Below are 26,882 nucleotides of genomic sequence, written 5' to 3' on the forward strand. Positions count from 1 at the left end.
TTGTATAACAATAGTTTATTTTGTAGCCAACTGAAAAAAGAAAACTTTTAAAAACAACTTAAAAATGTAATAACTGCTTTTATTCCAAAATAAAACAAACAGGACTTTATCCACAAGAAAAAAAATGTAAATACTGCCAAAATGTCTTTGATCCTTTAAATATCACTTGAGAAGTAATTAAAGAAGAATAAAGAATTATAATAATTTTTCCCTCAACAGTATAGGTCTTTCCTTGTAAATAGAAGTATTTCACTTCAATAGGAAAAGATGCCTGAATGTATTAGGCTGTAAAAAAAGAAAAAAAAAAGACTCTATTGTCAATATAAAAAGTGTGTAAACTAGTGTTCATTCTTTATGGCACAGTGGCAGAAATGCAGCTCCAAAAAGAGGTTCTTGGATATCTGCAAGGCAACAGTTACTGTATATGACTCAGACTTGACATATATTGTAGTAGACTGTGGGTCGTTCAAAAACTGTGTCCCCAACCACCTCGAATATACAATCTTTGCCAGCAAGCAGTGGTACTTCAGTCAAAGGCACATTCTCCATGTCATGGTCAGCCCGGGGGTCTTTTGCACCTCCATTTTCATTTGCCTGAAAAAAAGAAAGTCATAAAGCATCAACAAGCTTATTGCTCTTAAAATTTAAGTCCAATTTAAGGTCCCGTGTTGAGTGCATGCAGTATGTCCTCCGCATAGTAAAATTTTGCCATACCCTAAACTATACCCTAATGTGCACCTCACAAAACATGTAATTACATGTCACTCAATACTTTATAAATTTGACTTTAAAAATGTTCCAAAATTACCATTAAAACAGAAAAACATTAAAAACAACAACACAAAAACACATAATTACTATCACTTTTTTATACTTAATTTCAGGCACCAGTCTTTAAAAATATCTATTTAAGTTATATATAATTATTAAAAGAATAGTTCACCCAAAAATAAAAATTAAGTTCTTATTTACTCACCCTTGACTTGTTTTATACACTGTTAAAAATTATCCCGTTAAAAAACAGTAAAATACTGGCAGCTGCAGTTGCCAGCAATGTACTGTTATTTTACAGTATGTTGCTGTAAAAATACATGGACTACATTGATTTACACAATACTCAAGTGAACTCATTTTGCTCACTGAAAGCAACTGCCTCAACTTGGTCAACTGCTGATTGAGTTTATGAAGTAATGTGCTATATATGCTTAGAAGCATACTTATAATGATAACTTATTTTAGTTAATTAGAAAAGTTCGGTTTAACTCTAATGTCTTATTTTTCACAACAGCACACATACATGTAAATCTGGAATCACCACAGAGATTCTGACTGCATCAGCAACTAAACAGCCGCTATCTTTAAATAAAGAAACATACAGAATAACATCAGCAGTTCATTGTTCATCTTTAACTCATACACTGGCTCTACTCTCCTCCACAACGGTGACAGACAGAAGAAATTAGCTTCAGGTTTTACAGTAAAATACTGTTTTTTCCTTGATTTAACAGTAATCTACTGGCAGCTGTGGTTGCCAGCAATCTACTGTTTTTTTACAGTCTATTTCAGTAGTGTAAATTAACAGTATATTACTGTTAAAATACATTTTTACACTGTGTTTTTACCTCTCACACCTTTAACCCTTTAAACCCCAGAGCAAATACTTCAGTTTTTATTGAAGTGTCCACACTACTGAGTGTTCAAGAAACATGTAGCAAAGCTGAAGTAAATTCATTAATTAACTGACTAATTAAATGATAATTGAGGATTAACAATGAACAAATGAAGAAATACTGAAGGGAAAAAACAAGAACAGAACATACAAAACTACAACTTTAGTCACAGCTTTATAATGATTAAATCATTTAAATGATCAGCGGATGATTAAACAACTCTACAAACATCATCACCAGCTACACTTATTACTTAATACATGTATTTTTGTATAACATCTACTAAATTTCTTCTTGATAAAAAGTTAAAGTTTTACATCACCATCATGGAGAACAGAGTTTGCTTTAGTTGGGCTCTTAGCCCTGTTATTTTTAACATTTATATATCTTCGGTTGCCATTGTTAAGAACTTTGTTTAAAAAGCTCCTTTGTTGTGGCAAGCCAGCCTAAAACCTAAATAAGATCTGGTGATGTTCATGTTGCTATTAAATGGCAGAGTCTGTTCTCATTTAGTATAATAAAAATTACTGCTCCTATTAAATGTTAAATCTATTGTTTTACATTACATGTCTATATATGGCAATGATTTCTGGAAGTTTTTAAGAATATCTTGGACAATAACACTGCCCTATGGTGTAAATCACACTCAAAGAGACATCAATAATCAGCATATGAACCTCAATAATGGTGACAACTAACAAAATTAACAGTTTAACTCACAAACAGGCAACTGAAAGTCTAAACATAAACAACAGCAGAATCAAACACAAATAAACAAAACTGTTAGACCATTATACAACATTTATTTATACCGCAATGCATGCTGGGATATTTGTACTGTGCCACTCCCAGCATGCATTGCAGCATGAAACATTTGAGATGTTACCATTGTTGAGATACAAGGTCAGATTCATGAGGTCTGAGTGTGTATTTGTCATAACTGAACTGTTTTTGTATGTTAGTTCTTAACTGTTAAGTAATTACGGAGGAATCTTTTCTGTTTCCACTTCTCATTAATTAAATTAATACCTGCAACTAAGCATAAAATCTATTGTATGAGGCCCTTCTTCCAGATTTATAACAAATCATATATCAGAACTAATTTCAGACAAATAGATTTCTCTATTTATTGACTTTCCAACTTGATTGCTATAATACAAGCATTGTAATATTTTTTTATTATAGTAATTGGACAGTCTGAATTAATAAGTTCAAGGGTGAAGAGCCCAACTAAACCAGCCCCTCACTCCATTACGGTGACACAAAAAACACATTAATTTCTGTTGGATCTCAATGAGAATAGTATGAAAGTCAAATCAGTCAGTAATAAGTGTGTGTCTGCTGTTGTTTGTGGAGTTGTTTAATGATCCTCTGCTGAGACTGAAGGTGTTTTATTTTATTTGATTTTATTTAATGTTGTAACTCAAGTCACTGTTTGTGTTTCTTGTTTATTTTCTTCAGTAATTGTAATTATTAACAGCAGGTGTTCATCAGTGTCTGAATTCACTCATTAGTGTTCATTAAAACTGTCAGGTGAACTATATTAGTTAACTAGTGTATGAAATAGTGAACAAGGACACAAAGCGTGATTTCAAACACTGACTTCAAAACATCGAATCTGAACTCTGTTAGCTCACAGTTTTCTGCAGTTGGTTACTTTCTCGAAAACAAAAATGTTACCCAGAAAGCACTGTTTTTAACAGAATATTACCGTTTTAGTGAAAAAACATTATTTTACCGTAGAATCTGACCGTTTTTTAACAGTAATTTTTTACAGTGTACCTGATAAAAGTTTTTTGTCATTGTCAATAATCACATATACATTATTGTCAGCAAGTGCAGAAAATAGAGCTCTCTAGAGAAAATGATACCACTCACACTTTAAAACAACCTCATAAACAACAACAGGACACAGGGCAGATTCTGTTCCTCTTCATGGCTTTATGGCTGTTCATCAAGATGACAAGATATGTTTGTACTCTGGTCGATCATGGCTTGTTATAATATGTATATATAAATACAATGTAAGTCTCGGCTGTGTATTTAAAACTGGAGCTTCTTGTGTTTTTATTCTCCTGGCTTGTTGCACACGCTAGTGACATTTCTCTGTAAACCAATAGCATTCAGCTGGCGTCTAGCTTTGCCTTTTGGTACCCTTTTATGTGCTAGTTACCCTTTGGAAAGGGTTCCAAAAGAGTCACATAGTACGGTTAAATTTTTTGTCTCTTTTGACTGCAGAAATTATCATAAAATTTCACCAAACTGTACTGTACCAAACTACACAGTGGAAAGAGCCATTAGTAATCTATAACCATTGACTTCCACAACATTTGTTTTTCCAATTATGGATGTCAATGGTTACAGGTTTCTAGCCTTCTTCAAAAGATTTTCTTATGTATTTAACAGGAAAAAAAAACAAAAAAAAAACTCATTGGCCAAGGGTAAGGAATGATAGACTTTTCAGTTTTAGGTGAACCATCCCTTTAACATTTACTGTACAATCAGAAATAATCTTACCCATACTTAGCAAAAAAAAAAAAAAAAAAAAAAAAAAAATTGAGTCTATGAGTCTATTTAAGTCAAGTTTTTTAAAATAATAATAATAATAATAATAATAAAATAATAATAATATAACAGTAACTTTATATAATATTTACCATTTAAGGAATTTATTAAGATTTAAACAATGACATTATCGACAAGTTTTCTAATAAAATGAACCTACCGCTCTGTCTGGTGGAAAGTCTTTCCGACACAAATGACCGATGATTCCAGCTGCTAGAGCATCTCCTAGTACGTTGATCATAGTTCGGAAGCGATCTCTTTAAACAATAGGCATAAAATATTTATATTTTTTTCTCATGCAAATTACTGTTTAATAATAATTAGTCTTAAGCGTTTTATAATATGTATTCATATTTTATATTTTAATTATCAATGGAATCATTTTAATAATGAAACTGATATCTACCATAAGATATGATCTTTCTTTTTTTCAAAAGATAAATGTTATCTCAACTTACAAGATCCAATCAATGGCCACAATCAGAGTGATGTCATCTGGTGGCAATCCGACAGATGTCAAAACTATCACCATGGTTACAAGGCCTGCCTGAGGAATTCCAGCAGCACCTATGCTGGCAGCGGTCGCGGTTATACTGTTGGAAATCACAATATCATGTTTTCATGACAGAACTGATTATGTCAGATGAGCTGATTTAGTTTCTAGTTTGTAATGCATTCTCCCTTCAATATACTGAATAATGGTCAATTAGAAAATAATTTTAAATGGCTGATTATCTAGTCTTGACTACATGTGGCTACAACTCTGCTGTCTTATAAGTACCTGATGGTGATCAATTGTCCAAAATCCAGTTCGTACTCATTGACCTGGGCAATGAAAATAGCAGCAACTGCTTCATAAAGTGCAGTTCCATCCATGTTAATGGTTGCTCCCACTGGCAGCACAAATCGAGCAATCTGCCTGTCCACTCGACAGTTCTCCAACAAACATTTCATTGTAATGGGAAGTGTTGCTGAACTGTAGGAATGAGAAGAAAGTCTCACATTGACGAGCGCAAATTTATAATTAAAACATTTTTTTAGAAGAGTTAATTTTACCTGGATGATGTGGCTAGGGCAATTACCATGGCTTGCAAAAGCCCTCTAATGTATGTGAAAGGATTTTTCCCAGTCAAAATAAAATAAAAAAGTGGAAGCAGGACTAGCCCGTGCACAAACAAGCCTGCCAGAACTGTCACCCCATACCAGCCTAGTTTCTTTCCAAGTGTAGACGGATCACTCATGTCCAGTATTTTGCCAGCCACAAGGAAGATGATCCCAAAAGGAAAATACCTATCAAATATGGAAAATAGAAGTTGAAACAGCATGTTAGGTACTAGCTGTATGGTTCACAAGTCTGTGATTCTTCAAATGCCTAAATCGATGACTTTGTATGTTCATCTTAAACAGTTATTCACATTTTTTATTGTACTGTATGAAAAACTCTTTTTAATTTGGCAACTAAAATAGATTAATAAGTTAACCTGATTCATGATTAGAAAAGGTCGATGACTTTTTCCATATATTTGAAAATATCTGATGGCACATTTATTGAAAAAAGACAATTGCAGATTAATAACGCGATCTACTTATATGAAATATTGAATTTTTTCTTGGTTTTACAGACCCAGGGCTTAAAGTATTCCAGCACCATGCCGGATCTCCGGCGTGCGGCCGTGAGGGAAAAAAAATATTTTAGAGCCTGTGCATGCAATTTAATCAGGGATGCTCAAAATAACTGATTAACCATTAACCGAAAGGGTGCGTTTGTAGCAGATTAATGGTATCAGTTAATGGTAATGGTATCAGTTAAAATATACTTTAGATATTTTTAAAGTTTGGCTGCAAATGGGGCAATTTTTGAATGATTTACTAACGGCCGCGAGTGTTTTGCCGTTGCGCTCTGTGTGCTCGAGCGGAAAAAGCGTGTTACCTCAGTCGCGTCTTTTTCTTTCTTCAATCAAATGAAAGGGTTTGGGTTAGGCGACTATGGCAAACTTTTAATGAAGGAGGAGAGACTTGTGGTCGCTGTTTCAAGTTATCCAGAGCTGTACTTTACAGATCTTGAATATCACAATATTATTCAAATTACAATTATAACATCAACAGCAACACGACTCGCGCACAATAAACCAGCTGATTCAGTCGTTTTCTACTGACATACAAAAAAGCACCGGGCTTCTTTTTATCTTGTCACAACGTTTCTGTTATGTTGCCAAAGACTACATTTATGACGTTAGGGGCGATTCAGCAAGTTCAAGTTCAGCCTCGGTGGAAAACCTATTACATCACCAATCTGGGAACATTTTGCATTCGTGGCAAACGAGAAAGGCAAACCAATCATTTGAATTTAGCTATTTGTGGGGCTTGTTTAAAAAAAAAAGGTTAAATAGACAAACACGTCGAATCTCTAGATCCATATGCGGAGCCAGCTCCGGTCATGTCATCTTCTGAAATTGTTGCCAGTGAATATTGTCCCCATCATTAAAAAATAAAAAAATAAAACAACTTATGGATAGGATGCATTGAAGGAAAATCATGCTCTTAATCAATCTTCATAATCTGATTCGTAGCCTACATGCAATAAACCCATATTGCGCCGATAAAAACAAGCTAAAAGGTAAAGTCTAAAGTGAGAGGAATAATCAGAAGCTTGGCCCACCCTGGCCCTACATCAGATAACAACAATTTTTTTTTTTGCGATGCGTTTCATAACTGAGAAAGCAGCATAAGATGTGACCGTGAGCTTAAAAAAATTAATCAATTCAGGCTGCAAAAGATGAAAGAGAAACTAATTCAGCATAGAGCGCAGGTTTCTGTGCGCATCACACGTCTGAGCGCGCATTACCAAACGCATTACCATGCAGTCGTAGTTCATACAATAGAGAGTCTTAAAAACACAAAAAGTTCAGCAGCACTAAGTCGGATAATCGGGAGATATACTGAGCCAGCTTGAACATTATAGCATTTTTCTCATGGAAAGAGCAAATTTTAAGTTCACTATCTGTTAATGACTCACAGAAACTGACAAATCACAGGCAGTTTCAGTAGTAAAGTTCGTGGAAAGTGCAACACAAAATTCAAACACGATTGCAAAGCACTTTGTTGCAGTTTGTGTCAAAAACATCAATATTTTGACACATATCCACACATAATCTTGCTTTCGCTTGGTCTTTCCAAACGCGCGCTCTTCTCTCGACGCGCGCTGCTGCGTGTCCCTCATCTGTATAAGTTAATCAATATAGAGAAGTTAGTAACTGAACTCATTTCAATATCACTGACTCACATGTAATGTGCTGTCGACTGACGTGTTGTCCTTTTTTCCCTTTAAATCTCTCAAATGATCATATGTGATCTCCTTTGTTATTGGACTTTTTAACTGATGAGGGAAAACCGTTAAAATCATACACAAGATATCTAAAGCTGTCACTGTTCACTGATGTGCTTAACAATAGTGCAATAAAAAATAAAAAATTCAGAATTCAATAATGAATAGAATAAATATTGATAATTCAGTGTTTTAGGGAGCAGGCCAACGCACACACAAAGAACACTGTGATAAAGCACGCGAAACGTCATTTGTGTGTCGATTAAAACATGTTATATGCGAAATAAAATCAGAATTTTTTTTTTTTTGATAGGCTATAAATGGTAATGTATATTATCTACCACTAACAAGTAGGCTAATATGCAAAGAAAATCTGCTATTCAAAAATTAGTTTGTTAGTTAGAAAAATACTAATGCCCATATTGGCGTTGGTGCATTACATAACAATTGATAATAACATTAATATTTTTAAAAATCACAAAATGGTATGGAATGTTGATATTTTTTTCAAATTTGTAAATTCCAGCATAGTGACAAAAATACAGTTATTGTAAAGATTATTATATGCATTAAAAGCAATATAGGTGATTCTATTGCGTATTTTACATTTTAAAAAGTTAATAAAACTTTTTAAAAACAGCAATTATTTCAAGTTTAAAGCAAATTAATTTTTTTTATAATTCAGCTTTTGCCAAACATAAATGATTAAGTGTTTTAATTTAAGGGAATAAAAAGTTTTTGTTTTATTGTTTGTCAACTCTGTCATGGATGGTTTTAGTAATGTTTAGAAATAAAAAATAAATCATAGCAAGAAAAATCCTAATGGGTAGTTACTAAATTGGAACTGAATTGACAGTAACAAATTACAGTTTTACAACTTTTCAGCCAAGCATTCTACTTGCTATAACTGCAAAGATCATATACTAATGAAATCAGGATTAAAATATTTTTAAATTGTCCAATATGTGATTAATGAAATATTCAGTTTTCCTTTTGTAATTGTGGTAATAGTATTGACAGTTTAAAGTTTATTGATTGCACAATGATACATGATAAAAAAAAATACACAGACTAATTCGAACCTCAGGAAATCATGAATTTTGGTTATATGATCTTGAAAATGATGAACACATTTTATAAATAATCAAAAATGTAACAATATAACAAACATTTTTAAAAGCTGAAAAAAGGATGGCTTTGGTCACTAAATGTACCTCACCCATATAGCTCATGGAGAGCAACATGTTTTCTGGAGTTTTCTTGCAAAACTTGGCAAACATCACTAAAGCAAGTCTGCAGTACAAATAGTTTTAAAATAAAAGTTAGTTTGCGCTTATTTGCCCCACCCCAAAGTTCAAAGCTGGAGCTGGGCTTGTCTCATTCTCCTGCTGCAGATGCTCTGTTTAACTGTTTTCTTACTAGTGAAACGCTCAGTTTTCCACTTACAAAGTCCGTCATGTAAATAGCAAATGCCCTATGGCACAAAGGAAATAGGAGATGAGACTGGTTTATTCTCAAAACACACCTATAACTTATTAAGAGATTAAGCTCAACATGTTAAACAATGTGCTGTGGCGCAAAGAGGATTTTTCCTTACTTAAAAGAGCAAAAGTTGATTCGGACATGCCTTTAATGCTTTTTCGCCCTGCGCTTTGGGCCTGGATCCTCAAAATAGAGCCCTTGAGGTTCATTGTCATTTATGTGACAATAATTTTGTGAAATAATAACTGCGGAGCATTAATTAAATGCATATTTTCTGTGGAGCGATCGATTTGAGGTAGCATGATACTTTTATTTGACAGAAGCAAAAAACATGATTGGACAAACAGCAGACCCTCAGCCTCCTCCACTGGACCAGCTCCATCTTCTGGTTTAAAAGTCTTAAAAGGAAAGAGTTTGCAAGACTTTGCTTACACATCCCAGAAAAAATGAGTGATAATGGCCTTGATTTCACTTCTAATCTTCAGTTTAGCAGTTCAGTTCTTTACCATTTTATAGCACTTGTTATTTAAGCACTTGTTATTACAGTACCCCTCCCCTCACCTCCCCCACCCCAAAAAAAAGGTAAGGCTCAGGATTTTTTTTTACTTTAAGCCCTGCAGACCTGTTTTATTTATTTATTTATTTATTTATTTATTTATTTATTTATTTATTTATTTATTTATTTATTTTTTGTCCAAAACACATTTTAATGAAATGCAATAGTACTTAAGTGTCCTTCACTGACGTATTTTGCACACTGGTAATATTTTTCCTTAGACATGTCATTAATCATAGTTTACATAAGATCTGGACCTTGCATCTCAACTGTAAGGAACAGGGAAGAAGACCGAAGGGAATAATACAGTTTGTGTTTGGGTATTAACCCAGTATTTGTTGCCTCCCTTTTTCTTATATGTTTTTATAGTAATATTTTTCATAGTTATATTATTTGATTATTGGTTTTATTATTTTTAGATTGATCTTTGCATTCTTGTTGAGTCGATCTTGTTTTTGAGTCCGAAAATATATTTTAATATTAAGTAATGCATTATTAATTATTGTTTAGTGTCATTTCATTGCAGGTTTTTTGCTTTTGGAATTTAGATATTAAAAAAATAAAATTATAGAAAATGTTTCAAACACTTCAGAAGGATACAAAGTATAAATCACTGGTCCCTTTATTAAAGAATGTTAAAATTTATTTTATTATTATTATTTTATTTATTTATTTTTTTCATTTTTGAAGCTGCTAGTTGACAGAAACAGTGCTGTTTTAAAATGTCCAAATCATTCGGACATTTATTTACCTTACCTTGTTTACCTATTCACCTTAAAAAGATTGGTGCTATATTTGTCAAATGGGGCTATTTAGTACCTTTTTATTGCTATATAGCACCTACATAGTTAAAATAAATCCGTTGAATTCACGGATAAATACCAGCAGCTGTGGTTGCCAGAACTTTTCTGAAAGTTTTATAGAACTGTTTAAATTTACGAAAAATAATCGTATTTCATTAACTGATACAATATTCATTTATTACATATACATTTGAGATAGTTTTATTTTCTGAAGCTGAAAGTTAAATTAAACTTAATTTAAACAACTGTCATTTGCTTTTAAAATAAATTTCTTAACACAAGAATAATGTGAGCATTTTGGTATTGAGTACTGTTATAGCTCAGTTCACAAAAACATAATATCAGTAATTGCATTGATATGTTCATGTGTAATTGCAATTAGCAAATAGATTTTTACTGCATTAGTAACTAAACAATTATCTTAAAATAAAAGACAATGCAGCATAACAGCAGCCATTCTCAGTTCATCTTTTACTTGATCACACTATCCTGCACAATGGTGACACAAAAAGGTTTAACACTATTTTGCTTTTTTTCCTCTTGATTTTACGGAAAAATGCTGGTAGCTGTGGTTGCCTGTAATCTATACTAAAAACTCTCTTTGAGCAAGTATTTGTACTACCTTTTTTTCTCTTACCAAACTGCTGCATTAATGATCTTCATCACGCATTCATTGATGCACTGGCAAACGTTCACCAGAGGAGCTCCCCGTTCACCCATTTTACCAAGTAAGAGACCTAAATGAAAACCCTTTTGTTATATTTATGCATATGATTATGATTTTACTAAGTAAATATGCTTAGTTTGGTGAGGGCAGATGTTTTACCCATTGTGGCAGAGAAAATAACAATGCCAAGTACATTCATCTGCTGACTGCTGCCTGGACGAGTCTTATACTCAATGTCTGGAGCAGGTGTAAGTTCCAACAAGACTGTTCGACCCTTGGGATTGTTGTCATCAGGCATCAAGTAGAAGAAATTTTGGGTTCCAGGGTTCAATGGTGTTTTTATAATTGGAATAAGGTCTGTTTTATACTGAAATGACAAAAAGAAAATTAATTTTGTGTGTGTGTGTTTGTTTTTTACATTATCAAAAGCTGTATATGGAGTTGTTACAATTAACTGGTAATGAATAGTTGAAAGGAACTTTGGTATTGTTCATTTTTCAATACATGTTTATCTAGTTTACATACCTGCTGGAATGTGGCTTCAATGAGATTGGAGGGGATCATATTTCTGGGGATGAAAAAAAAAGTATAAGCATAAAGTGACCAGTATATGCATCCCCTTTGACATGTTGTACATATTAACAGCTATTGTCAAGTGTGGTAGCATAAGACTAACAGCAGCTCACTCTGTTCATAGGGGGTGGGAGGGTCCTCTGCTTCTTACTTTGTAGAGATTACTAAAAATATCCTAATCACTCCACTGTTTAATAGGATTGCACTATATAGGATGGCCTAGACTCCCCAGTCATGGGGAACTTTTTCCTTTGAATGACAGTTAAGTTATGTGTGGAAATTTTTTGTGTGTTTTTGAGGGACTTATGTACTAAATAAAAAGGGGCAATTACATATTGAAAATGATACAGCTGATATTACAAAGATAGTTCACCCAAGAGTGAAATACTGTCAGCATTTACTCACCCTGAGGCCATTCTAAAACCATTTCTTGATTTGTGTCAAATGTATTACACTGATATTGCATTTCTATGTAGTACATAAAGTCAAATATATAGGTTTGTTTAAAGAGCAGTATATTTCAGAACCCAGAGCAGTCTGACTCATAAACAAATCATTTAAACTGATAAATCTGGTCAACCAATTTGAGGATAAGTTCCAATTCAAACTAATAACAATCATTAATATTCCAAGAAAAGCTAAGATTCATTTTAAAATGATTTAGTGCTTATTGAATTTACAATTATTTTTTCTTTTACATGTATTTTTAATATTATTATTATTATTATTATTTAAGTTGAACATTTCTTTTTTTCTGTCACATTGAAGACAAATTATCACACTGCAGTTTAAAAAAAAAAACATGGGTCATATATATATTTTTTTGTTTGGGTGAACCATCTTAATTTTTACAATATTAAATCTAATAGGCAAATTTGTCCAGGGCCAATAAGGATTATTTGTTGGCAAATAAAAATTATCAAACTGTCTATTCTGGATAGTCAAACCTGACCAGATCCAGCAGTGCATCTGCAGACGTCATGACCTGTCCATTTCCCAGTCTGTTACTCTCCATGTCTGTACCATATCCAGGTTTGATGATTAAAACAAGTACAATGCCAACCACTACAGCAATGAAGGTGGTCCAAAGGTAGTAGGTGACAGTCAAAACCCCCATCTTGCAGCAGGCTTTTGACTCCATAGATGATAGTCCAGACATTAAGCTATGGATAGACAGTAAGAACTGATAAGGGGAGACATTCATACAATGTATTTTTAAAATGTATAAATATGCAAATGAGAAAGAATTATAACTTCACCTGGAGGTGATTAGGGGGAGAATCAACATTTTAAGTATTCGCATGAGCAGCTCACCAGGAAAGGAAAAATAAATTTTTGCCTGATTTCAAGAACAGAGAAAGAGGTTTTAATAGAAAAAGACTTTTGTACAATTTCAAAGTTTCAGAGTACTGTATTCTAAATACTTGATCTGTGACATGATGGCAAAGCTATGATATGTTTGTGTGTGTGTGTGTGTGCTGAGCATCAATTAAGACAACATTAGCACCTGTTAGCTTTAATTGTAGGGAAAACGGGATACATTTGAGCTTTTGTCTGCTAATTTTATTTTCCGAGTTTAAAAATCATTATTGGGGCAGTATTAAAATTGGTGACGTAGCACTCATTTGTCAATCCAGCAAACAGTCTAGTCAGTTTCTCATTATTATTCACAGATTGAGTTTTCCCATCCTATCAGAAGACCCTACTTCTTAATTGCTCTTGACAGCCTGTCCTTTCCAATGACAGACCCATATGGGCAGACCTGTAGTGAATTGTATGTGTTTGTTTCCATGATCTATGCACAGCAAATTCATTGGTGTTAAATTTCAAGTGTTGAAGTAATTCAGAGTAAAGTGTTAAAATTCTAGAGTTAGATAAAGGTAAAATAACCCTCTCGGCATTATAAGCTGATTCCCTCCTTGTCATTCAGAGTAACATGTATCTACCTTTGTAGAAACCCCTGTTTTTGGGAAACTAATCAGAGTGTCTGATCTTGCCCTACACCCTCATTCACCTGGCCCTTAAATTAGTCAATTAGTTTAGTCCACTAGACAGAGGCTGCGTCCGAAACCGCATACTTCCATACTATATAGTACGCTAAAATCAGTATGCGAGCCGAGTAGTATGTCCGAATTCATAGAATTCGAAAATCAGTACGCGAGAAGCACTCGGATGACTTCCTACTTCCGGCGAGATTCTGAAGTGTGCATCCCATGCACGCTGCGCTATCCCATATTGCCCCGTGAGAGAATTCATGAATGGAAGTGAGGCGGCGCAACTGACGCAGGTAGGTCACGTGACCATGACAAAATGGCGGATGTAGTACATCCGAATTCCATTCATACTTTTCACATTCATACTGTATAGAACGTACTTTTTAACGGCCGAGTAGTACGGTTAAATTCAAATGCAGTACCTACTGAGTAGTAGGCGGTTTCGGACGCAGCCATTGTGAATGACCACAAATAAGTGAATTCAGACACCTGCTGTTGAACACCTGCTGTTAACAAGCACAATCACTGAAGGAAAAAGAAACTGAAGGAAGAAATGAAACTAAAGACAGCGTCACACCAAACCAACTGAATTAAAACAGAGGATTAAACAACTCAATTTAAATAACAGCATTAACAGCTTCACTGATTACAGACGTCATTTCTGTAAGAATATTTTTTATTAAAAATATTTAATTTGACCTCACCATCATGGAGATCAGAGGCTGTTTAGTAGAGATCTTGATGCTTTACACTTCTGTCTTAATGTTCCTCTGACTTTTATAACTGTGTTTTAAAAACTTATTAGTTATAGGAAGAAATGATGTGAGAAACTATACTGTTCTTGCTTAATTGTTACAGATATAATTTCAAGTGTATAATAAGGTGATTCATAAAAAAAATGCAAATATACTTGTATTAAAGCTGCATGGGACAATCCTGCTTGCAGTCTACTGCCCTTCATAGATATTCAACAAACAATTAGGATACCGTTAATAATTGGAGTGTCATGCACTAAACCTTTGAGCTTGAGCGATAATTGATGACACACAGACATCAAGAATCAGGATATGGACCTCAACCATGGTTACTAAAAAGAATAAAGCTGCATAGTTCACGCCGCAATGCATGGTGGGTGCCAGCATACTACAAAGCTCCCGCTGCTCCCATGCATTGCAGCATAAATAAATTATGCAGCTTTATGGTCTTACAATCTCTTTCTTTTCCTTTATTTTGTGTTGTTTTTGGGAGGTAATATTTCACTAGAGTGTTTTTTGTTCTGGGTTGTTTTTTTAATTGACTTTTTTGTTTGTCACCATTATTGAGATTCAAAGACTAATTGTTGATCTCTGTGTGTTTTTTCCATTTCTGCTGTAGATCAAACATTCCCATTGTAAATGGTGTTTTTAAACCTGTTAAACAGTTATTAATTGTTGGAGCTTAAGTGGTTTCATTTATGTAGATTATTAATTTTTGATACTGAACTAGAATACAAATAGGAAAAGATGGCATTAATATCATAAATAATCTCTTCAGACTGACACTTTAATTTTCTTTTGGCTTTCCTTACTATATGTATAAATAGTATGATTTACACTAATAGCTATTGCAACCAAGATAACAACAGAACAACAGAAATTTCATTAAGAGCTTTTTTTCACATGACAGAAATAAAGGTCAGTAGTAAGTGAAGCTCCATGATGACTTGTTAAATGTGATGAAAAGTTGTTGTTTTAAAGATGTTGAAAAATAAAAAACATTTTATTGTGTAATTTGTTTTATTTTTATTCATTCAAATTTTATTTAGAGTTTTTTTTTTCTCAGTTGGTTTCATCTTTGGTTTTGGCTGTAATTTGTGTTTTTCTTTCCTTCAGTGATTCTGCTTGTTAACAGTTGTTCATTAATAATTCTCAATCCTCCTTTAATTAGACACTTAATTGTCTCGTTAACTTCTTCACTGTCTAAGTGTTCAACCCTCTGTAGTGAGGACACTAGTGAGGATTTTGCTCTGGAATTTAAGGCTTAAGTGTGTTCAAATGAAAAAATACAGACTATGGGATGTATTTTTAACAGAAATATTCTGCAAACTGAATTCACGAATGTGAAATGTTGAAAAGGGCAGATTACTGGCAACCACTGCTGCCAGTATTTTGACATATATTTAACAGATATTTTACACAAAAAGAGTTTGCTAATTAACACTCTCTGAGTGTTAAAAATTTTAACACTTTCAAAAGTGTTATTTTAACTCTTTTATAGTGGTTCCCATATAAACACTGAGGGAGTGTTAATTTTAACTCTAAGGTAGTTAAATCTACCAAATCTAAAATTTGCAGTGTGAGTTTGATAAAAAAAAAAAAAATACAGACTATGGAATGTGTTTTTAACAGAAATATTCTCTAAACTGAATTTATAAATGTTAAAAACAGCAGATTACTGGCAACCACAGCTGCTGGTATTTTTCCGTAAAATCAAAAAATGAAAAAAAAAAAAAACAGCAAAACTTTTTTTTGTGTCACCATTGTGGAAGATAGTAGCGTCTGTGTTCAAGTCCAAGATGAACTGAGAGTATTTGATATTATGCTGCATCTTTCTTTGTATAAAGGTAACTGTGTAGTTACTAATGCAGTCAAAATCTGTTTGCTAATTGCAATCACACATGAACACATTATTGCATCTAAAGATTTTACATTTTTCTGCACTAAGCTATTATTTTGTAAACTAAACATTGTATCAGTTCAAGAAATATGGTTATTCTTCCTACATTTATACAGTTCTATAAAACTTCCATATTTTTCACAGAAAGATTCTGGCAACCACAGCTGCTGTTTTGTTTTTTCCGGAAATGTAACAGATATTTTACACAATAAGAGTTTGCTAATTAACACTCTCTTGGTGTTGATAATGTTAACACTTTCAAAAGTGTTATTTTTAACACTTATAGTGGTTCCCATAAAAACTCTGAGGGAGTGTTAACTCCAAGGTAGTTAAATCTACTATCTAAAATTTGCAGTGTGCGGTTTGAAAATTTATAGTGTAAAACATCACTTTAATATCATTCAGTTAAGTTTAATTTAAACCAATAAAAACAGATTAGCCATCAAACAAAATCACAATCTCTTTAAGGGTAATACGCTTAATTGTTCTCCTAGGCTTCGGCCATTGCACCAGGTAAACACCTTGACGACTCTTCCCTGTTTCAGTCCATGTAACCCGGTGAGAGCTAAAACGATGCAGTCCTCTGTAGCACACCCTCATGTTGTCTGTAATAGTGTTGTTCTGGTACTGAAATTTTAAAAAACTTCCACTTTCCACTAACATTTAAGTGCCACTGAGTGTGTTCTTAAACAGTGCTGATTTGCTATAGTATTTGCCAGTGCTCAACAGAAATGACAGTGATTGGCCATGAAGGTCATCAGTTCACCGCACTTCACTGAGTGCAAACACAGATACATGGAAACTGGAGAGTTTTAAAGCCATAAAGATCAGTCAATTGCTCAGCTGTGTTTCCAATTGGTAAACAGTGGTAAAATTACCTTCATGGCCAACCACAGTCATTTTTGTAGAGCGCTGTTGAATACTACTGATTAGTAGGAAATGAACTTTATTTTTTTTTAATTTCTGTATCGAAATACATTCATTCATTTTCTTGTCGGCTTAGTCCCTTTATTAATTGGGGGTCGCCACAGCGGAATAAACCACCAACTTATCCAGCACATTTTTACGCAGCGGATGTCCTTCCAGCTGCAACCCATCTCTGGGAAACATCCACACACACTCATTCAAACACTTATACACGACAAACAATTTAGCTTACCCAATTCACCTGTACCACATGTCTTTGGACTGAGGGGAAACCAGAGCACCCGGAGGAAACCCACACGAATGCAGGGAGAACATGTAAACTCCACACAGAAACGCCAACTGATCCTAGGCTCGAACCAGCGACCCAGCGACCTTCTTGCTAAGAGGCGACAGCACTACCTACTGCACCACTGCATCACCAGTACCGAAATTCAGTTTTGCAATTAAGTCTAATATAGTGAAAAAAATCAGATTGTTAACTTGAGCTAGATAAATGGCATCTAAAACGTGTGCTTGGGAAAGAAAATGTTAGCTAACTAGCTAACTAGTGACATTTACCTTAACGTAGCAGAAAATGCCTTTCTATTTTCATTATCCATTCAGAATGGACTTTCAGGTCACTCAGAAGGCATTGAAATTAAATTTGTAACTTTCTCTTTGCTGATAAGAAATACAGCCAGGTTCACTACGTTCCTGTGTGAGTCAGGCTGTACTTCTGGGTTTCTTCCCAACGCAGTCTCGATTGTGCTTTTAAAAATGGCGATCACATGAAATCAGTTTATAGGAAGTTGATTATTGAGCATGCGCACACGAAATGGAAGATGGGTAGATTTTTTTTTTCCACAGGACAAAATAGGTTTAAGAACAACAACACAAGTCTTAAAAACAAACTTCTTCAGGGAGAGAATCTTGTAACATGGATAATGGAGAAAACACTTTTTAAACAAAACATGTTCAACATGTAAAGTTTTTGATCCAGCAAGAGGAGCTCATAGAATGTGCCATGCAATTAATAAAAATGCAGACAGTATCTTAGAGCAAAGGGTTTATTTATTTGGTTGTTAAATAAAATGTATTTGATTGCTTCTTTTATTATATATCTTGTATATTGTAAGTTTGGTGGCTGTTACTAATCACACCTAATAAGTGCCATATTTAATATGGATACAACTTTCACTTTAGAATAGGGGGTCAAATTGTCTTTATTAGTTGTGTATTAATGACATTTTAGCCTTAATTAGCTGCTAACTGTGCTTATTACACTATTTATAATTGCAAACCAGCAATAATTAAGCACACTTACTGGCTTGTTGTTCAGTTAACTTACACAACGAATCAAATTAATAATATATGGCTCATCAAATTGTAAAAAATGGTTAAAATGGCTTTACCTTATGTTCAGTTAATCATGAATTATGTGTTTGGTCATGCTTAACTGATGCATAATTGTGAACAAGTTAATCTTGATTTACAAATTTAACTGAGCTAATGCATAATTCGGGAAGATTTTTTAGTTAACAATTAATTACTAGTGCTTTTGTTTTTAACTAATGCTTAATTGTGAACAAATTATCCATTAATTAATGCTTAGTTAATGCATTATTTCAGACCCTTAATCTAAAGTGTTACCACTAAACCCAACTTCTACCTTGTTAACTATTAATATTAATAACTATTAATATAACTATTAATAAATAGCTAAAACAACAGTTTATTAAGCTAACAGTTTATTAAGCTAATAGTCTTTCAGTTCAAGTCTACCTCAGAATTTATTTTTTTAAATGCTACATGATGGGCGTGGACCGCAGTGAGTAGAAAGGAGGGCGTGGCTGACAATGCAGAAGAGAAAGAGGGAGACGAACAATTTTTATCTCACTAATATAATGTTATCACCTATGATAAAAATCTACTTTTGAAAGCTATTTGGACAGAACTGTGTGCAGGTATTGTGTGTCCACACTCATATTGGAGTGATATAAACACAATAACTCTCTTCCTGACATTAAAATAGGATCCAAATCTGCAATTTTGAGCCCCAACGTAATGAGGGGGAATGGTTCTCCCTGCCATGTTTGTAATAAAGTACAGACAGTAAAATCGATATGTAATTCATCACCACCGCTGCATGTCAGTATAATTTTAAAATAAGATGCTTCAATTTCTGTTTGTGGATGTTAGATCAGGTTTTTTTTGTACATCACCATAACAGTGTGTGTGTATGTGTGTGTGTGTGTGTGTGTGCGCGCGCGCATGAACTTTATTACAACATTGTGTACTACCAATTGTTTGAGGCTTGAATTAACTCCCCAACAAATACATCAAATAATCATTTGGAAAGTTCTTACTAGTCATTGAAAATAAAACCTGTGCATGGTGAATCGTTAATCAGGGTTTCGTCCATTCCATATCCGTTTTCAAACAAAAAAGAAAAACTAAGGAAACCGCCATTTTTTTCTTTTGCTCACAATTGATTTTTTGTTTTTTTGTGCTGAAACGCTCATTTTCCTCTGATTGGCCAACCAAATTTGACCTTGTGACTTCACCCTTAAAGTAAGAGTTATATATATATATATATATATATATATATATATATATATATATATATATATATATATATATATATATATATATATATATATAGTTGAAGTCAGAATTATATATATATTATTATTATTATTATTATTAATAATAATAATATAATTATTATTATTATAATTATTATTATTATTTAGGCCTACAGTAGCTCTGAAACAATCATGCAAGTGCTGCTTGGAAATGGTTTTCTTTGCTCATCATCAAGTGCACTGGAGCAAGAAGTTTGGTGGCAAACTATAGGCATATTATTAATATTATTATTATTATTATTATTATTATTATTATTATTATTATTATTATTATTCATTCCTTTTCTTTTTGGCTTAGTCCCTTTATATTATCATTATTATTATTATCATTATATAGACCTTGTTTGGAAGAAATCATGCAAACCAGGTTTTGCTCAGAAATGGCTAATTTATGATCAACATCAGGTGCACAGCAGCAGGACGTTTGGCAGTGAACTATGATCTTATATTAATGACAAATGTCTAATAATACTGCTAATTTACGTTTTTATTTAATTTATGCATACATAATGAATGTCTGCACACTGATCAATTGATAGAATATTTAAACTAAGTTGATATCCTTCGTGTCGTGTTCGGGTCAAATCTGACCAATTTACAACTTAATCACTCATAAATATTGTGTTTTACATCTGATTGCCTCAAGGCCTTATGCTATCCTCCACACTTTGCACTTGAAGATGTAAAAGTGATAATCATCTCTTTCATTGAATTTTCAGTGTTTTAATCCAACTTGTTACACCTGTGGTGTTCCCGGTCAAAAGTGACCGCCATAGGAAATTAATGGGTATCCAGGCTATATTCATTCATCATACAGAAAACATCCCCCCACACACTACCCCAACTCACTCACTCACTCACTCACTCACTCACTCACTCACTCACTCACTCACTCACTCACTCACTCACTCATTTCAGACTGAACAATGTCTTTTGCAGGTGCACATCTCTTTACGAGCTTATGTGCTGATCCTCCAGTCTGATCTCACAAGGAAACATAACTACTTTATGCTTTGTCAGTTCAGTGGCTAATTCATATGTGTTCAGTCAGATTTTTAAAAGGAGGCGTGGCACCCAACCCCACCCCTAAACCCAATTGTCATTAGGGATAAGCAAATTGTACCAAACTGTATGTATGAGATCTTACAAATACATAAGGATTAACTCCTAAACCAATCAGTTATGAATTGCCAAAGTGTTAGATCCTCCAACGTGAATCAACTTCCTGATAAAACAGTGTATCGTATCTTCACACAGACTAGGTGTCTGTTTTGTGAATCCATCTATGTCTTTCTTTCTTTCTTTCTTTCTTTCTTTCTTTCTTTCTTTCTTTCTTTCTTTCTTTCTTTCATATTTTATTCTTTTTGTTTATTTATTTCTCTGTCTCTCTCTTGAAAGAGGGACAAAGAAGGAATCCTGTTCTTTCTTTCTTTCTTTCTTTCTTTTTTTTTCTTCCAATCTCTGTTCAGCCAATCTCTGAGTCTAGCAGGAGCACTTTTAACTTAGCTTAGCAACAATGTTTTTAGACAGTTTATTATCTTTACTTGACCGTTATTATCTTGCTCATAAATGACCAAAGTATAACTAGTGCTAGTTCTGTGTCAATAGTCACCATATATACCGTCAGTCACTATTCCTTATATTAGTACACAACAAGGTCACACATCATGTGTGGTGTGTAGTGTTGGGAGCAATGTGTTACAAAAGTAATGTATTACAGTAATGTATTACATTTTCCTGTAACGCAGTAATGTAAGGCATTAGTAATTCATTTTAGTAATATTTAACTTGGTACATGTTCAGTAACGCGTGCGTTACAACAAACTTTTCCCCCTCAAGACAGTAACATATAAAAAATACCGCGGTTCTTTTTCCTGTTCGTGGCTAGTGAATATATGCGCATGTTGTCATTAATCTCCCTCTGGCTATGGGACCTTTTTACTTAGAACGCGAAAGGATTTCAGCCTCTGAATTCAAGCAGAGGTCCGGGCTATTAGCTCAGCCCAGTTCGCAGTAAGGTTAAGTCCTGACGCGCAGCGGAAAAGCGGCAAATATATGAAAATGGCAGAAGACAGTGCATTCGCGAGATGGACGTAAGTGCATATAGCGTTATTTCACTGACAAATGTCGTAAGCTCATTCATGTAATACGAGTGAGTGAATGTGCCGGTTTCCTCTGGGACAAAACTCTTTACGTTCACTCAACACTGGCTGGGCTGCTCACGTGCTAACGACCTGCTCTCGCTCCTTCAGATGATGCAGACTCACAATCTATGCCTTGTGTTTCCTATTCTTTTCATGCTGTTGCTCTCCAGAGATCCTCCTATTTAATAGTTATCCCAAGAATGTTTATATGGTTTTTATATTGCTACTCTATTTACCAACAGGTTAAGATAAATTCTATAATAAATACTAGTGTTTTTAAGTGTAAGGTATACTGCCGATGTTTTAGGCTTGTATTATTTACAATGAATAATACTGTCGTATTAAGAATAGTGAACTCATAAAATGAAATATAAAGTGTAGTACAATATACCCTATATTGTAAAAAAAAAACTACAGCACTGGATCATGTTGCACTGGATGTTACCATAGCAACTATAGTATTACCACAACAGAGTAATTGAAGTACTTAATGACAATATATGTGTTCAGGGGCCCTGTGTAACAGCTTCTTCTCAAAATGAAGAGGATGACAGGGAAAATGTCCTCCACAATCACATTAACAATGTGGAAGACAACAGACACTAGTTCCCTTTATTTTAGTTGCCATGATAAAATGTAGTTGATAATGAGATTTATTTAAAGAGGGAATAGTACAGTAGGCTATAATACCTTATCAAGTGTTTCTAGTTACATTCCTGCTTGCGTTAGTTTTTATTTTTGTCTAAATGTTTTTTATTTGATTAGTATGGTGCACTTTTTGGATGTTTAATAAATGTTTTTCAAATAAAACATATTCTTTACATCCAACGTCTATTCTCTGTATCTTTAAGTGTTTAAAACGGGAAATATCTCATCATATAACATACAGCCAAAAATTGTATGGTTTATTAGATAAAAAATCATAAGTCTATTTTAGTATTTTGGTTATTGTTAATAAATAGCTTACTAATATAAATCATATCAAAAAGCTTGAAAGGAAGAGGAAACACAAGACACAAATTGTGAGTCTGCACATAATCTCACTGAGAGAGCAGTGTACAGAGAGCGCACAAGAACATTTGTGCGTGAGCAGTGCATATTTGAGAGATTGTAAGAATTTGTGCGCGAGCAGCGTATGTGAGAGTCGCAAGCAGTTTTGTCCACAAACTAAGGAAATTGGTGCACAAACATACTGAGATAGCTGTTCATCATGCTCACTTTGTGCATGACAGTTTTGTGTTGTAAACCACTTGAATGTAAAGTAAATACAATAAAGCCAACAACAACAATAAGAAAAGAAAACAAGAATCTGCATTTTGTCATGGCATTGGAGTTTACATACAGGCCTGTTGTGTCCAATATGAATATAGCCAAGCCATTCACAGATATTGCTAGATAATCACTTTACCTCCACCATACTTTTAACAGATAATTTGTGATTCTGGCTTTTGTGATTTGGAAACATCTTTGTGATGTTTCTTGAGCCTTCACATTGCCAATTATATACTATATTGTTAGTAGCCTGGAGAGGTCACAGTCATTCTGCTACATCAAATCACTTTCTACTGGATGTAAAATGCTCATTATAGAACATTATAGGATTTTATATTATTAAGTTCTAATTTTGTAGTTATTTTGGTTAAAGTGACTAAAAAGTAATATAAGAGTGATGTAACATATTGCAATTCGGAGACAGTAACATTGTAATGTTAGGGATTACTTTTAAATAACAGTAATAAGTAATCTGTAATGTATTACAATTTGGAAGTAACTTGCACAACACTGGTGGTGTGATTGTCTTTTCACATCAATTTTGAAATGCCTTGGCCGTCTGCTGTGTGTCTAGGATTAAACATCTGAGAACAGGTGTCTCTAAGCACATCTTAACATTCAACCAGCAACAACCAATAATCTATCACTATAATCATATGGGTTATAATTCTTAAACTCAATTAAATGAATTTTGATTTTGATAAGTGATTGCTAAATGAATAAATACTAATACAATGTACATTTACTATTAAGTGTCTACATTTGAGATTAATTTACTAGGCAGGACACACTTCCAAGAAGAGCCCTTTACCTCATATAATTTAGGTTATATGCCTACATTCATCACATTATGCCCAAATCAGACACATTATAGGCAATCATTAAAGTCATTTTGATATTTGAGAAATGTTATTTATGAAAAGTTCAATAATCCAAAAGCAAGAATAAATAACATAAGAAGAAGATGAAGAAAAGACTAATTAAAAGCACAACAATAATTTTGAACAGTTTAAATCTAAGACAAATGTTTCTGCTCAGCAACAGGAGTGTTGTTGTCAGTTAAAGTCAAGTTATTTTCTAAATAAACAATATCTTAAGTCTACCTGTGTGGAGAGGGACAGGCCCCTCAGCATGAATCCTAAGACACAGCCTGTGATCACAGCTAGTACAGACAGCGTCAATAGTCCATTTCGCTTGATGTATTCCTTTATAAACTCCCGAACACTTATAGAGAATGTAGGTGCCATAAAGTCTTTAATTCTCTCCAGCAAAGACTTAGCTGGTCCCATAGAAGTAAAGAAAGATGATTCTGGTGGTGCCTTGTCAGCATCGGCGGGTATCAGTAGCTCCTCCATGGTGAGATGCTTCAAGCGACACAGAAGGGCAAGGAGTAACCTTTTCTTACAAGAGATTAGGGCATCATGCATCCATCTAGCACCAAAAGACCAAAGTCGGAAGGAATTAGGAAAGCTAATAAGATTAAGATGCAGTAATAAAATATAACAATTCTCTGTTGACAGTGGCTCTGGCCCATACCTTATTTTTTATGTAATGTAAAATAACGTAGAGGTGAAGAGTTACGTGAACCTAATCCTCATGAGATGTTTCTTTAAACCCACAGGAAGTCAGCACGTGACTTACTTTGCATGATCTTCTTACAAGGTGCTCGTATTATTTCCCATTGCCTCAAATGTCAATCTCTCCTACTTGATTCTGAATTTCTATTTACTAAAAAGGTTTATTCATTAATTTACTGATTTGTACAGTTACCCTTTCTTCAGTTTAAATAATTAACATTAAAAAGGAAGAGAGAGAGAGAGAGAGAGAGAGAAAGAGAGAGAGAGAGAGAGAGACTGCGGCTGTGAGTTACTTTTAACCGAGTTGTTTTGTACCACTTAACTTAAACGAAAATTACCAAATCTCTGAATAAAACATTAACCTGTGATGAAATATTTGAATAATTGTTATTTGCTGCATTTAAATCACAACATTTGACATCTGCCTTGGCTTAACTGCAATGCTGCTGCAGGAAGAGAAGGGCTCAAAAAATGCATCAGAAGTTCACAAATCCCTCTGTTTTGAACATCTTTTTTTTTAGCATTGGGTTATGTTTATAGTTGTTGTGATACCAAAGAAACTATAGAATTTAAATATAAATTTAAATATCACTGCTTTTACAAGAAGTTAAAAACATTATGATAATTTACATCATGTTTTATTTCATAAAGTTTTAAAACTTCATAAAGTTTTTTGTATGATTCTAGTATTCAGCCTAAAGTACAATTTAAATAGTTAACTAGGTTAATATGTTAAAGAAAAATCGGGAAAGCAATTGGAAAACAATTGGTTTGTTCTGTAGACATAACAAATTCTTAAGGGTTTGATTTTTGAGCGAAATAATTTTCATAATAAGTTTGGTGGAGTTTTGAGATTCACATATTTAGTGAGTGTCTCTAAATTTCCGCATTTGTACACATTTAAAACAGGAACAGTATGAGAGATTTCATAAAATCTATGAAAGGTATAACTTGCGCCTCTTTTTATATTTTGGATATTTAAGGAAAAAAATAAATTATATTTTTCTTTACCAATGGCAGTAACTGATGTTGATGTTTAATTTTTTCAAAACATGAATAACATACTGTTTAGTATCAGTGTATTAGTCCCAGTTTACCTTTGAATGAATGGGATACTTGAGAAAATGTACAACTGAAAATATGAACATTGCATATTGTATTTTTAAGACTATTAAATTATTGGGCATGTGATTTTCTGAGTTTGAAAAATATTGTTTAAGTTATTTGGAATATAAGTAAACTATCGTTTATCAATTAAAGTATATATTTTCAACCTTTTCACTTATTCAGTTTATTTCCTCAATAATGAATTTATTAATTCATTTAATATTGCTATGCATATACATTTATATTATCTATTATTTGTAAATGTTCCAGGATGAGTAAAAAAAAAAAAAAAAAACTTTAATAAATCTTTTCATGTTATCTGGTAAGAAAGTCATCTATAAATGTAATCAGTTTCATCATTATTTACTGATCCAATAATGGCTTAAGTGTGGTACTGCCACCAACTGGGTGATTTTATTTTAGTATCTGTACTACCTTTTATTAAATTTTAAGTGAATAATTTCATAATCTAATACTGAATAAAGATGTGTACTGATTGTACTTTAATAACTATAGACCTTGTTTTTTTTTTTTTTTTTTTTTTAGGTTCATGCTTATCTGCACATCCCAGGTAAAAAAAAAAAAAAAAAAAGTGAAGTGCACTAAAATGCCCATTATTTAGGTATACTTAGTACACTTTTCAGTAATGTACTAAAAGTGCTCTATTTTCGCACACAAATTTTGTACTTAATGTACTAAATGATAGTATTAAGTATATATTAAGATAAACTTAATACCATCTAAGTGTACTCAACTATGCTATTTTGAGACTATATATGTATTTTAAAAAATATATTTAGTTACAACTAGAAATGCACTTGAACGCTACTTTTAAACATTTAAATATATTTATGACAAATTTAAAGTATAATAGTAATTTATTGAAAGAGTATACAAATTGTAAAAAAGTGTGCTAAATACTGTATTAAAAGTGCTCTATT

The 26,882-nt window shown here is 33.3% G+C and overlaps 1 protein-coding gene across 3 annotated transcripts; it reads right to left on the reverse strand.

Moving 5' to 3' along the window:
* Window positions 1-26,493, reverse strand: slc1a8a (solute carrier family 1 member 8a). Of its 3 annotated transcripts, XM_087272756.1 has the most exons (12): window positions 24,794-26,493; window positions 24,361-24,688; window positions 12,901-12,980; window positions 12,589-12,804; window positions 11,594-11,636; window positions 11,228-11,435; window positions 11,039-11,138; window positions 5,292-5,525; window positions 5,017-5,211; window positions 4,694-4,828; window positions 4,396-4,492; window positions 1-594 (listed from the first exon to the last, which is right to left on the reverse strand). In XM_087272756.1, the coding sequence occupies exons 2-12, from the start codon at window positions 24,682-24,684 to the stop codon at window positions 430-432; spliced, it is 1,797 nt and encodes a 598-aa protein (XP_087128882.1). In that variant the 5' UTR covers window positions 24,685-24,688; window positions 24,794-26,493; the 3' UTR covers window positions 1-429.
* Window positions 26,494-26,882: the final 389 nt, after the last annotated feature.

The sequence above is a fragment of the Danio rerio genome, chromosome 11 (assembly GCF_052040795.2).
Source record: "Danio rerio strain M-AB ecotype USA chromosome 11, GRCz13ab, whole genome shotgun sequence".
NCBI lineage: Eukaryota > Metazoa > Chordata > Actinopteri > Cypriniformes > Danionidae > Danio > Danio rerio.

Coding starts and splice junctions, on each gene's coding strand:
- slc1a8a (XM_087272756.1), bottom strand. CDS start 24,684: ATGCATGATGCCCTAATCTCTTGTAAGAAAAGGTTACTCCTTGCCCTT. Junction 11,637..12,588: donor GCACTGCTGGATCTGGTCAG/GTTTGACTATCC, acceptor TTTCATCCCCAG/AAATATGATCCCCTCCAATC. Junction 4,829..5,016: donor GGACAATTGATCACCATCAG/GTACTTATAAGA, acceptor GATTTCCAACAG/TATAACCGCGACCGCTGCCA.